This window comes from Misgurnus anguillicaudatus, chromosome 18 (genome assembly GCF_027580225.2).
Source record: "Misgurnus anguillicaudatus chromosome 18, ASM2758022v2, whole genome shotgun sequence".
Taxonomy (NCBI): domain Eukaryota; kingdom Metazoa; phylum Chordata; class Actinopteri; order Cypriniformes; family Cobitidae; genus Misgurnus; species Misgurnus anguillicaudatus.
Window position 1 is genome coordinate 2,859,744 of NC_073354.2, and position 12,988 is coordinate 2,872,731.

The 12,988-nt window shown below is 38.5% G+C and overlaps 2 protein-coding genes across 2 annotated transcripts in view; one reads left to right on the forward strand and one right to left on the reverse strand.

Moving 5' to 3' along the window:
• The window catches only part of rev3l (REV3 like, DNA directed polymerase zeta catalytic subunit), a 64,396-nt gene extending 63,432 nt beyond the window's left edge, over positions 1 to 964 (forward strand). The window contains exon 32 of the mRNA XM_073855527.1: positions 14 to 964. Within this exon, the coding sequence (XP_073711628.1) occupies positions 14 to 154 (141 nt within the window). The 3' untranslated portion in view covers positions 155 to 964. The remainder of the gene's footprint in view (positions 1 to 13) is intronic.
• Positions 965 to 6,815: 5,851 nt separating this feature from the next.
• Positions 6,816 to 12,266, reverse strand: mfsd4b (major facilitator superfamily domain containing 4B). Its single transcript, XM_073855528.1, has 4 exons — positions 11,740 to 12,266; positions 10,695 to 10,863; positions 8,842 to 8,958; positions 6,816 to 8,750 (listed from the first exon to the last, which is right to left on the reverse strand). The coding sequence occupies exons 1-4, from the start codon at positions 12,007 to 12,009 to the stop codon at positions 7,456 to 7,458; spliced, it is 1,851 nt and encodes a 616-aa protein (XP_073711629.1). The 5' UTR covers positions 12,010 to 12,266; the 3' UTR covers positions 6,816 to 7,455.
• Positions 12,267 to 12,988: the final 722 nt, after the last annotated feature.

Here is a 12,988-nt window from a genome sequence, read left to right on the forward strand (position 1 = left end):
GTGTGTTTTGCAGTTATGTAGAAGCTGCAGTGGCAGTGCAGAGCGTCAGGTGCCATGCGTCTCATTGGACTGCCCAGTACTTTACAAGTTGTCTCGAGTTAATCGAAATCTTTCTCGAGGACCGTATCTTCGCCAGCTATTGGAGCAGTTCTGATTTTGTGACTCCCTGTCATTTTACTCTGGTGCTAAACGCTGTCATTCAGCACTCTTTTGTGCATATCATAGTTTCGTGATGGTGCTTTTCATTTTTTGTGGACTTTGATGGGTCTCCATATCATGTGCTGTTTGACTTTGTGGTACCGCAGCACAGTGGGACTGAAGAGGCCTTAAATGTAGAAAAGAGGCAAAGATTTTGATGTAGTGTTTCAATTTACTTTGTTTGTAGTCTTTGCTGTCATTTCAATGTTTACTCCTCATTTGTGATATTTCTGTCATAATCCTCTCAAAAACTGAACCTCATGTGCGCTGTAGCAGTTTGTAGTAATGTTTGACTCCGGTGAGAAATGCTTTTTATATCAGATCAGTTTCTTGTAAATAAGCCTTGTATAGTGATGATCCTAAATACTGTCTGTCAGCACTGAAGAAAAAAATGTAAGTGTTTTTTATCAAATCCTGCTTATGGCACATGTATGTGCTGAAAAAGTATTATTTCTGTCCATTCTCCACAGAGGTAAGTCTAAGTATGTGTACCAGCCTTAACTTCTTGGACTTCTGCAATATGTTAGATAATTTATGGCGAGAGTATATTGTCTGTGTGCATTTTTTTTCTCTTAACACACTTTTTGAATGCTTTCTCTAATCTAAACCAGACGTTTTATGTTACCCAAGGATCTTTCATTTCTGGATCTACAGAACACTATATGTATTTGTAAACTTGTAAAAACCTGAGGTGCTTTCTTTTTAAAGAACATTTGTGGGAGGAGATTTAAAAGTTGATATAATAAAATTCACTGTATTTAACAAATGCTCAAGTTGTACTGTTATTGAACTCCTTACACTTTAACATTAACTCTAATGATACATTTATTTGTGTCCACACCACCGCACAACAATGTTATCTTAAAGGGATAGTTCACTTAAAAAGCTAAATTCTCTCATTCTCATGTTGTTTTAAACCTGAATTTTTTCTGATGAACACAAAAGAAGATATTTTGATAATATTGTAACCATTGACTTCCACAGTAGGAAAATGTAATGGGTACCATCAACTGTGTGCTTACCATCATTTATCAAAATATATTCTGTGTTCATCAAAATAAAATAAAATAAAAGAGGATGAGAAAATGATGAAAGAATTTTCTTTTTTGGGTAAACTATCACTTTTATTCACTTGTACACTGCAGTATTCACACATCATTTTACATTTCACGAGTTCGCCCTTACATCCAATCTGATTGCGACAGTAAGCATGTTTTGGCGTGCTGTCCTGGGGGAGGGCTCAGGATCTGGAGTGAAGCTCAAACTCCGAATCCAGGGTATGGCCCGAACCCAGAGAACTCCCCCATCCCAAACTGGGATAGAACAGATTAGAGTGGCGAGTTGGGGTGGTGGAAGGATATCTGAAAACAATCTCAAGAGACTGAGGTAGGTAAGATGTCTGTATATGTAGTGTTTGGCTGATTACCAAATGAGATGCACCCGTGCTTCATTAGTTAATTATCTGATCATGCTCCTTCCGAACCTTGTTAATAAAACATCATGTGTTCTCAGTTTTACTCTCTACACGACACCACTGTAACCGGGGTTTCTTAAAAAGCTCACCCTGGCCGGCGTTTTCAAATATGCTCTGTTTCAGTACCCTGATACTAAGGTTTCGTGTGGACGAACGGCTGAACCACGTGAAAAAACTCACGGTTATAAAAGTACCCGTGTCCGTGTGGACTAGGCCAAAGAAAATGTGTTTTTAACTACCCAGCCAAATGTAAATGATTAAAAACTATGCTAAGTGAATAAGTTGTCAATACTTGTATTAATTTTGAAATTTAAATGCATTTACCACTAATAAAAATATAATCTGGACTTTGAAATTCATAAAAGTTGTGTTCATCTGTAAAGTTTATCTTGGACTAAATTTCAAGTGTCATAAACTTTTGTTAAAGCAGAGCTTATTTATTGTGATAACCTGAAAGTCTATGTGAAAAATGTATGGGCTTTTTAGCAAGGGAACCAGTGTCCTGTTAACTTCTGGGGTTGGCCTAGAAAAATACGTCATCCTCAATTCTCTGATCTCTAACGCTGGGTTTTCTGTCTAAAAACAGCTTTTAAATTAAAGGGGACATATTATAAGATTTTTTTTAAGATGTAAACTAAGTCTTAAACTAGGTCTGAGCAAAAGTGTGCCGTTTTGGGTGTGTCATTTAAAATGCAAATGAGCGGATGAAGTGCAACCACTGATCACAATGATGGTGGTTTGTTGCAATTGAAACTCAATTGTGCTGTGAAATATTTTATCTCTCTTTTTCTCTCCATACTAAATGATTGTGCTGTGGTTGGATAGTGCAGATAAAGGGGGCGGTATTACCTTATTCTGACATCACAATAAGGGCCAAATTACAATGACCTATTTTTTCACATGCTTGCAGAAAATGGTTTACCAAAACTAAGTTATTGGGTTGATCTTTTTAACATTTTCTAGGTTGATAGAAGCACTGGGGACACAATTATAGCACTTAAACTTGGAAAAAGTCAGATTTTCATAATATGTCCCCTTTAATTGGTTAAAGGATTTTTTAAGTAACTCTTCTCTTCTTCTGTGCAATACTGTTGCTAATGCTGTTTTTGATCAAATTGGTGCTCTCCCATTTTTGTTATTGTGTGATTACAAAATTTCCTGTTAAATTGTAGTGTGAAAGTTAATCTACAAGCACAATTTTTCTCCACACCAGTATTATATCTGGAATAATTGTAATATTCTTTATAAAAAGAAGAGTATATTCATGAAAACCTGGTTTGATAAAGGGATTATTTTGGTGGGTCAGCTGTTTGACTGTAATGACTTATGATGAATTTCTTTCATATTTCATATTTACTTCACCCTGCTGAAACTTTCTATAGCAGAATTTGTTTTTCAACTCGCAAAAAAATTAGGCTATTCGTTTATTATTTCAAAAAGAAATTGTTAGTAAACATATGTTATTTTCTATTGGTCTAAATTCATCCGAAATATTGACTGGACGAACGTTTGGGTATTACCTAATAAATATCTCATTACAAATCAAAAAGAAATTTCATTTAAAGGAACAGTATGTAGGATTGTGGCCAAAACTGGTACTGCAATCACAAAACTTGTGGCTAAAACTGGTACTGCAATCTCACAACTGGTGGCCAATATACAACATGACAACATAAACATCAGTTGAGGGCTAAAAACTCCACTTTTTAAATGACAATATCCTGGCCAGACCACTGTTGTGAGTGATAAAAGTATTTGAAATGGAAATGATTTCTTAATGTCTAGTGACATATCAGGGCCATTTTATGATTAATTGATATACATTTCTTACATACTGTTCCTTTAAGATACTACACAAATTTTATGTGCACAGCATTCTTTAAACCAGATTTATTGAAGATATCGATGTAAATTGTTAATTTTGTTCATTACATCCAGAAACAGTACCGCATATTTTTTGGCATTGTCAACAAAGAGGCTTGGTGGGAGGTTAAAGCTGTCCAACTGTCTTTTATTATACGTAAATGTAATATTTGGCTTTTTGAATGATGTTGGAAAATGAGGCTTGCATTCTCAATCTCTTAATTATACTTGTTAAGTTACATATTCATTGTTGTAAATTCAGCAATCAGAAACCTCTTTTTTCTGTGGTAATTAAAGAATTAGATATTTATATAACACTCTTAAGAAAGTAAAAACAAAAAAGCTGATAAAACTGTATTTGTTTAATTCATTTAGTTTTTTGTGATCTAGCAAGGTCTTTTATTTTCATTATTATTATATATATATATATTAGATGTTTGTACTTAGGTTTTGATTATTTAAATTGTTGAATCTATCTTGTACAGTCTATGTGTAATTTTTGTATTTTTGTATGTTCGTGTTGTTCAAGGAATAAAAATCTCAAACGCTGGGGCGTGTCTGCCCTGAAATCACGCCCACTCGGATGCGCACGACTTTGTTAGGGGCGGGGCCATGCTCCTCAATTTAAACCCTGTCCAAATAATCCAACACAGACTGTGAATAGGTACTGTTGTAATTGGAGTTATAGCGTTAAACTGTTCCAGTTCTTTGTAACGTGTTTCAGCTATTTCTAACATTTATCATGTAACAATTCTCTGACTTTACACAGACTTGAATAAACTTGAAATTGTCTGCATGTCATTGCTGCATTCACAGCAGCTATAACTGGCAGTTCTCCAGTTATCCATTTTCTATAAGCCATCTTTGAAAAGGGTTTGTTTCACCATACAGTTTACTGGAGCTCTGCGATGTGCTTCCGCAGTGTCGTCTGTCATTTCTTTTTTAAACGACTTATTTATTATATATGGAGCATTTCATTTACACAAAACAAAATAAAAAAATAATATCCCTGCTGGAAAAAACAGCATACCAGCAAAACCAGCATGTTGTCGTCTGTCTTACAGTTGACGTCACACAGCCTAAACTCCGCCCTTTTGGCACGCAATAGGTGTGTTCGACTTCATGCGGCGCTGCGCAGACCGATCGGCGGCTGACTTGAAGCAGTGCATTTTGGTTAGTATTTTTGTCCGACTTAAGCTGGCGCTGCAGGCACGTGACTGCGTCATATGGTTTTTAAGTACCGCGAGAGCGATTCGAGATCAGCCGCCTGAGTTAGCCAGCGCAGTTCCCGAAGAGGAGCTGCACTGGCTGTAATGACGACACAGCTGTTTCACGATTGGTCGGATTCACCACATGACAACAACCACTTGTGTTTCGTGTGTATTTTCACGCCCTCAGTTCCACAAATGCTCACAAATCTGTATTTTTATAACAGTTAAAGCTCTTTTCATGTAGTCGCGATGTTATATTGTGTCATCTTCATCAAAATAAAATGGAAATAGAAATGAAAAAACGTAGACCCCACTACAATGGTATTTAAATAATATATGCTTATGTTAAACTTTATTCCTGTAAAAACAGATGCTGTAAGCCTCTTCAGTTACACTCATGCTCATACACGGACATTCAAAACAGTATAATTCACTTTTTATGTAGTTTACATCTTACAAATCATGTTTATTGTGATAAAGCAAGCAAACGGCACGTGATCAGCCATGCCTGACGTAAATGCAGCAAACTACGGGAACCACAGCGCGTCCGACTTCACGTCTCCGTTTTCAGCTCCTCCCCACCTGAACGCGGCTAATCTCGCCGATCGGTTACATCCAGCTGCAGCCGATGTCGAACACACCTATCATCAATAAAAGTGACTGTTTATACCTTACAAACCTTCCACGTGTTGTATAAGGGTTTTATGTTTAATAGGTACCCTGAAATGACATGAAAGAGTTTTAGATGTGGGAGAATAACTGGGCTGATACACGTTAAATAGCATTATAGGGATCTGTTATGTTCCATCTATTTCGTTTTGTATATGCACACCTATATTTTTTATTAAAGTGAATAGTGTACTCTGTTGCCATGAAACTCCTGCTAGCGCCATTCATTTCAAATTCGCTCCTGGCTGTCCTGTTTCCTCTAGCTTTGACGTCATCTGGCTGTAGATTCTTGCGGCGCCGCATGAAGTCGAACAAGCCTGTTATGTAATACAGAATGAAGGTCTAAGTGTGTTTTGGTAGTTGGCCCATCTCCTTTTCCAAAGCGTTTTTCAAACATTGTGGACTCCGCCTTTAAGCAGCGTGTCTACTAACCATAGACCATAAAAAAATATGGACGTAGTGTCCGTGACGTCACCCATTGGTTTGTGAAGATCGCTTTTGAAGCTTTAAGTAGGCGGTGCCTGCCGTCGCCATCTGGAAAACCGAAAATGGGTAAAGAGGCGGGACATGGGTGAAGCTGAGGTGAAACCACGCCCGCCTAGCGCGAGTCTAATGACAGCAGTGGCTGTTCAACCGACACTCAAGCGGCCACGCCCTTAATTATGCAGAAGTTTAAGGCTTAATATAATCTAAACGGGTGAGTTACAAAAAAATTCACCCCCCTCACAGTTGTCATAAAGGGCAAAATTAGCTATATAGGCCAAAAACACTTTTTGTACCAGGCTGTAAACATATTATTTTCTACTGTAAAGTTGGCCATTTTTAACATGGGAGTCTATGGGAATTGACTCCCTTTTGAAGCCAGCCTCAAGCGGCCAGTCGATGAATTGCAGTTTAAGTCACTTCCGTGTTGGCTTCATTAGAGAGATCGGAAGGTTGCCCCTCGCTACTAACCGACATCCTTGCCGGGTTGCGTATGTGTCTATGAGGCGGGTCTAGGTCCAGATTCTATTGGGGTAGGGGCGTGTTTTTTTAGGTGATTTCAAATATCAACAATGGCTTTAAAACATCATGGACTCCACCTTTAAATTATCATTTCAGCTATTTAAATTATTTAATAGAAAATTCTCTAATCATTTAAATATGATTACAGCACTTTTTTACACTGCAGTTTGACAAAAAAATTGCAAAAGGGGAATAATGTTGATGTTGTGATATCCCAGCCACTTGTCTGCCAACACACAAAATGCAACACAATGCTATAATTACAAACAAACAGTAGGTATTTGTTTATGGGATTTTGACCATTAAGATTTCACAGCAAACTGACTGCAGAAAAATAAGTGATCAACAAACTGAATCCTGACAGATGTCACAGATGGTATGGATAAAAATTTAACATGAATAGCTTGTTTCTTTATCAAGTCATCTCTGGTAAAGATACATTGTCAAGATTCTGAAAGACTAACCGACAAATGTACAAGTTACACCTTAGTGATGGTCATTTTGATAATAAACAACCAAATATTACAATAGAGAATATAAACAGATTTTTAGTGAACTCGTACAACAGGAAAATTACATTAAAGACTTCATACATTCTGACTATACAAAAAAATCAACTTTTAGCCTTCAAAGTTTACAAGATTAATGTATTGTGCCGACTGCAATTCTTCAAAGTTTTCTGAGTAAGTTAATCAACACATGACCAATGACAGCGATACAGAAATCCTACATCCTAGTGTAATCGTAACATGTCTTTATTTCCCATATAAAGAGGCAATCAATCTTCCACATATTGATTTAATTTAATAACTCTTCAACTTCGGCAAGGAATATGCTTGGTCTGGCTCATGTTGGTTTACCCAAGCAACTACATGTTTAAATGCCAAACATGCAAGTAACATGTCCAGAAAGCACTAAATGAATCGACTGACTAGTCAGTGTGATCTTTTATCCCATTAGAAAAAGTGCCTCAAGTTCCTGTAAAGGATTCAACCAGCCAAGTTGCGGGTTAAGTCCAAAATCTCTTTGATGTAATCAGTCTTTCTTCTCCCTGTTTAAGGACAATAACAATTTGCGTCTAGGGGAGTCTGTGGAAAAGGAAAGGGCACTAGACACAGAAGCCAAGGTTATGGGGTCGCTTGCATGTGTTGGGGTTGACTCTGAGGAAGCGCCAACTGACTGGACAGCAAGAGAGTTGGCTGCAACATCGGGTGGCATTAATGCTTTGGTAGGAGAGTTCATCAGGTTAGCTTCGTCCATCTCGATGACCTCAAAGTCTGCATCATTCCATTGGTCAGCTTCACCATCGTTCTCCTGCTCCTCCTCATCCTCCACATTTTCCAGCAGGGCTTGACGGTACTCGCTGTCATCGGCGTCCTTGGGACGTCTGCCCGTCGCTTTCCGCAGGACAGCATCCCCTCCTGGCGATGCTAATTTGTACATGACGGGGAAGAGAATGGAGGTAAAGGTGGATGCGCCGAGTGCCAGGTACATCAGCAAAGGCTGATTCTTCACATGCCCAAGTAAAAAGCCCAGCAGGGATGGCAGCACCATCTCACCGAGTGCTGCGCCAACTACAAACACTGCAGCTGATCGCCCCGTCACCGTCGTGTACTGCTCCACCCATGAAATGCCACTGGGAAAGGTGGTCGACATAGAGAGCCCATACAGGCCAGTGCAGGCCCAAAGCATAGGGTGATTGTCGCTAAAAAGCACCAGCAGCAGTGATGAAACCGTTGTGCCTACTAGACTAAACAAGATCAGGGTTCCTGGACGCAGACAAGCCGCAAAAAAGATGGCCAGACCTCGGCCGGCAGCGAACGTTCCCCAGAAGAGTGAATTTATTCCTGCTGCCTTCGCCTCATCGCTCATTTTGGCATAATCTTTGGCGTACGGAAATATAAAAGAGCCGTATGCCACTTCACTTCCAACATAGAAGAAAAAGAACATAGAGAGCAGGAATATGAGAATATTGTGGTGTTTGGAGAACTTCTGCTTTCCTGGGGATGTCTTTGCCCAATTTGAGGTGGGGGGACTGCAAGAGTACAGGAGGAAAAAGATGAGTGACACCAATAGAACAAAAGCACCAATCACTATATAAGCCCACATGGATGTTGGAGTGGTATCTGGGAATGGCAAAATGGCGGAAATAGTTTTAGATGGGTGGCCAGTCAGAAGTGGGTAAATAGTGTTGTTGTCTGAACTGTCGCCGAAGAGCAACTTGGCTATGATTGGGGAAAAAAACGCTCCAGCAGCAAAGCTGAAGTGCAGGGCTTGCATATGTGGTCCGGCCTGCTCTCCCCACGTGTTCAGTATAAGAACATTACCACCTGTTAACAAGGAGAGACTCAGTTACACAGAAGAGTTTTACACATGAGACCCGAGGTCCTACCTAATATAGGGTGTAAAATCTGCCCTTACCTGTATCTAAAACTCCCATTGACACCCCCACACTACACATCAATACAGTAAGCAGCCAAGCCTGTTTACAGTAAGATGTACCAGATATCCCAACTGCGGTGAGCAGTAAGGAAAAGCCTGTTGGGATAAATCAGTCATATACAAAGGATTACTCAGTTTTAAAGATACAAGAAAGAACATTTTGTTGCATTGTATGTTAATTATGTAGGAAATGTGGTTATATGCATTTGAATAAATTACTAAAACAATCTACAAACACTAAGAGGCATACTGTGGGCTACCATCAATAAACATAAGGACAAGTACTGAATTTATTCATGCATATAAGGTTACAGCAGCGTAAAATAGTGACTGATGTGATTTTCAGCACACAATTTTTTAAATTTTTTTCCTTCTCTTTATGTTATTTAAATAAAATGTGCCAGCCCTAAAACATGCAAGTATTTTCAGAGGATGATGCCCATGAATCATACCAAGTTTCGAAGCAATATGCCATTACTTTCGAAAAATACAACATTTTATGACAAAAATCTACGGATGTCCAGTATGGCTGACCGAAGAAAGTCCTTTTAGGAAAGTTACAGCCAGTCATGTTTGCAGTTAATGCAAGACTAAAGTCCTAAATACTTGAATGGGGAACCTCAGATATCTTTAAAATCACGTGTTCAAATCAATTAAACAGCATATTTCTGACCAACAATTGAATTTGACATCAATTGTATCATACCTTTTGTTTTACAATGCCAAATTCTACCTAAAAACAACTTTCTCAAAGTGCTTCATGTGACTTTGTACAGAGCCCCTCCCCCATGCAATCATCAGACTTTATCGAATAATGATTGGTTCTATTTACTGGAACTGGGAGGGCCTTCTGTCACCAAAGCAGCCATATTTTAGAGTTGCATTGTTTATAGAGGGTATGCACATGACGTCACCGTCGGCGAGAGGGACTGCGGTTACGCCCACTGAGTGGCAAAAGACAGAGCGGCAGTATTTGAGTACAGCGTGACATCGGCAAAAACGCGTGGAAATAGGATAAAGCTGTTGTGCGATAGACTGTACTAGCAGATTAACAAGAATTCGGAGCTATCGTTTTACAGACTGACAAAAAACACAGAAAGGAGAAATAAATTGATTGTTCATGCCAACATCCACAGACCACAGGTGGGTTGATCAGTTGCTAGGGTCACTATTAAGCAGAGTTTTTATTTTCTACTTAAAAGTATTTTTCAAGTTTTTGTATTTTATCCGTGTGTTTCTTTGGAAAACATACATTCCAAAGCATATTATCATAATTTTTACTCTATTACATTAATAAATAATACATTTGGTACTTTGGTATCATTCAACCCGATCTAGTAGCCTAAAGACAATAATTCTAGACCATTAATTGATTAAGTAAATATACATTTTTCTTATCTCTGGACCATCACGTGGTATCAGCATAAACAAATTATTGTGTCAATACAAACAGCGCAATCTGTGTAAGATTAAAATATGTACAGTAACATTTAAACATCTGTGACCTAATCCTGTCGGCCTGCCATTTTTTCAACCATTTCCCCTTTATATGAATACAACACAGATCTGACTACAGGTCAGAGGCTCCGGGGCCATTTTTGAGCTTTCTGTCATCTGCTATTACAGTAACAAAATCTCAGTAAACAGCATTTTCCTCAAACCAAGAACCTCTGCATTTTCCGTCCATATTCTTAACTGTTAAACTAGCAACTCCTATAACCAGTTGAACACATATTTTCTTCGATATGTGAATAATTTACCAAAGTTAATTATTAAAGATGGCTTGAGTTTGTGTTTTTCTACAATTTCCCTATGCAGTCCACAGGCCTTACCGAGCAAGAGGTGTGGATTCATAAAGTCAAATAGGATCCCTCCTAATAGTGAGCCTCCAATGTATCCCGACGAACGACCCACAAAGATGTAGGACAAATTACTGATCTCCTGGTTGACGTTAGTAGCCAGGTCTTCAAATGTAGGGCCTAATACAGAGATTGCCATTCCCTATAAATACACCGAAAACCAACAAATCGTCTTATTATCATGCACTTTGTCAAATATAACAAAAACATGCCAACTAGTACAAACAGCACAAAGGAAATACCCTAAAAAAAACATTGCATGCTAATATATTAACATACCACAGTATTTACATGTTGTGCTAAGACACTTTAAAGAATTGTCATGGTAAAATATGATTGTAAAGTATCATTTCCCAATGCTATTCTTAAAGCAAGCACACCAACATAACTATTTGGATGTCTCTTTTAGCCAATACACCCATTTCAGGTCCTGAAGCACTAAAAGCAATGAAATGGATGAGGTGTTTGTTTAAGGGGGCACTTAAATGTGTACTGTAGGTGTGACTCAAAGGACATGGTTGGCAAACACTAGATTATAAGACTACACATAAAACTGCTTAAGGGGGATTATATAATTGCAAATACACTTGGTTTCAGAAATAATCATTTTTTCTGTTTTTTTAAATGGTTATATTTCTTATTTTACTTTTTTAAATGGGGAGAAAGAGACAGAGACGTAGTACCTTGTACACAGCATTATACGTAGCATGGTAGTAATTTAAGATTAAACAGACTTGAAATCACTGCAGTATGGTACTGAAGCCCTGGTTAACCTGTCGGCCCGGTTACACTACTGCTGCATCTTTATGCAAATGATCCTGTTTTACCAGGATACTGTAAGACGAACAGGAAGTTGTGACAAATGTTGTTTTAACACCATTATGTCTGTTTATATACAACTGGTAGTATGAGTTAAATGGCTACTACAGACATCCATAAACAGGACAGATGATCCCTATCATATGTTGAACGGATCTGATCGATCTATCTTCTACTAAGTTAACTTAACATGACCCACCAGCCCAAGAAACGATGCAAAGAGCGCAAGGCTGACCAGCCAACGCCAACATGCCCCAGTGCCGCTCTGGTTCCGACCGGGTTGAACTATATCAATCTTTACAGACCCCATCTTCAGTACACCTTTAGCCCCCTTCAGGGCGCTTTTCAGTCCTTTCCTAACGTCTTTCCGCTTGTCGAAAAGTGTGTCTTCCTCCTGCTCGTCGTTGTCCTCTTCCATTCTGGCAAATCGGACGTGTTTCTTTTTCGGTACGGGTTCACGGGGAGGCATGACACCGAGCGTGAACGACGCACAGCACACGGTTCTCGCGCTGTCGTGTACGGAAAAACTACAAACGCTGCGATGACGCGATTCGCAGGTAAGCGGTCGACCGTCACTGACCTACATTTGTAACGTTCGCAGTATCAAACCAGCTGCATTATAAAACTGTCAAACAAATAAACTCCATCATCGCATGACTGTCATTTGACAATTACAGTTGCTTATTAACTTCCGGAAGGTACGTTTGTGTGTACATACACAAACACAAAATAAAAGTCCACAAGACTTCCGGTTATTTTAATCGTTGCATTCCGGAGGTCAGGCAGGGGTTAGGTGTTTACGACCTACCAAAAGGATCAAATAGAAAAAAAATCCCTTAATGAATTATATTTAAATATACATTACTACACAATTAAAAAATGCAAATAAATGTCCATTATGGGGACTACATTTTTCTCAACAATAAACTTTACAACTTAGACCATAACAGGCATTTTTTATATTTCGTCTATCATAAATAATTTGATAACTCCCGCATGAAAAAAATATAGTATATAATAGTAAATGAATATAATAGCAAGTAGTATAGTAGGCTATAATTGATATAATACTATAGCATTACTATAGAGGGGTTGCAAGTTTACAAACATTGCAGGGTGCGCGCGCATCCAGGGGGCAGAAAGCCCGATTGGTGAGCTGATCTGCTACTGCAACAACCTTAATTATTGAAGCGTTCTTTATTGTTTGTATATAAATAAGACTTGATTTTAGTTGGATCTGTTTTTCTGTCTTTATTTTTGCAGTTTTACTGTGATACATGTATGAATTATAATTTTATAATTATAATGCTAGTAACGTAATAGTCGCATCTACTGGTATGTTAACATCAGGCACCCAGCACTGACTCTGTTGGTACTATTTTCCACGCAACAATTCCTTGGCATTTTGACTTACAGACACCGCTACGAGCATACAACACAATGCACTT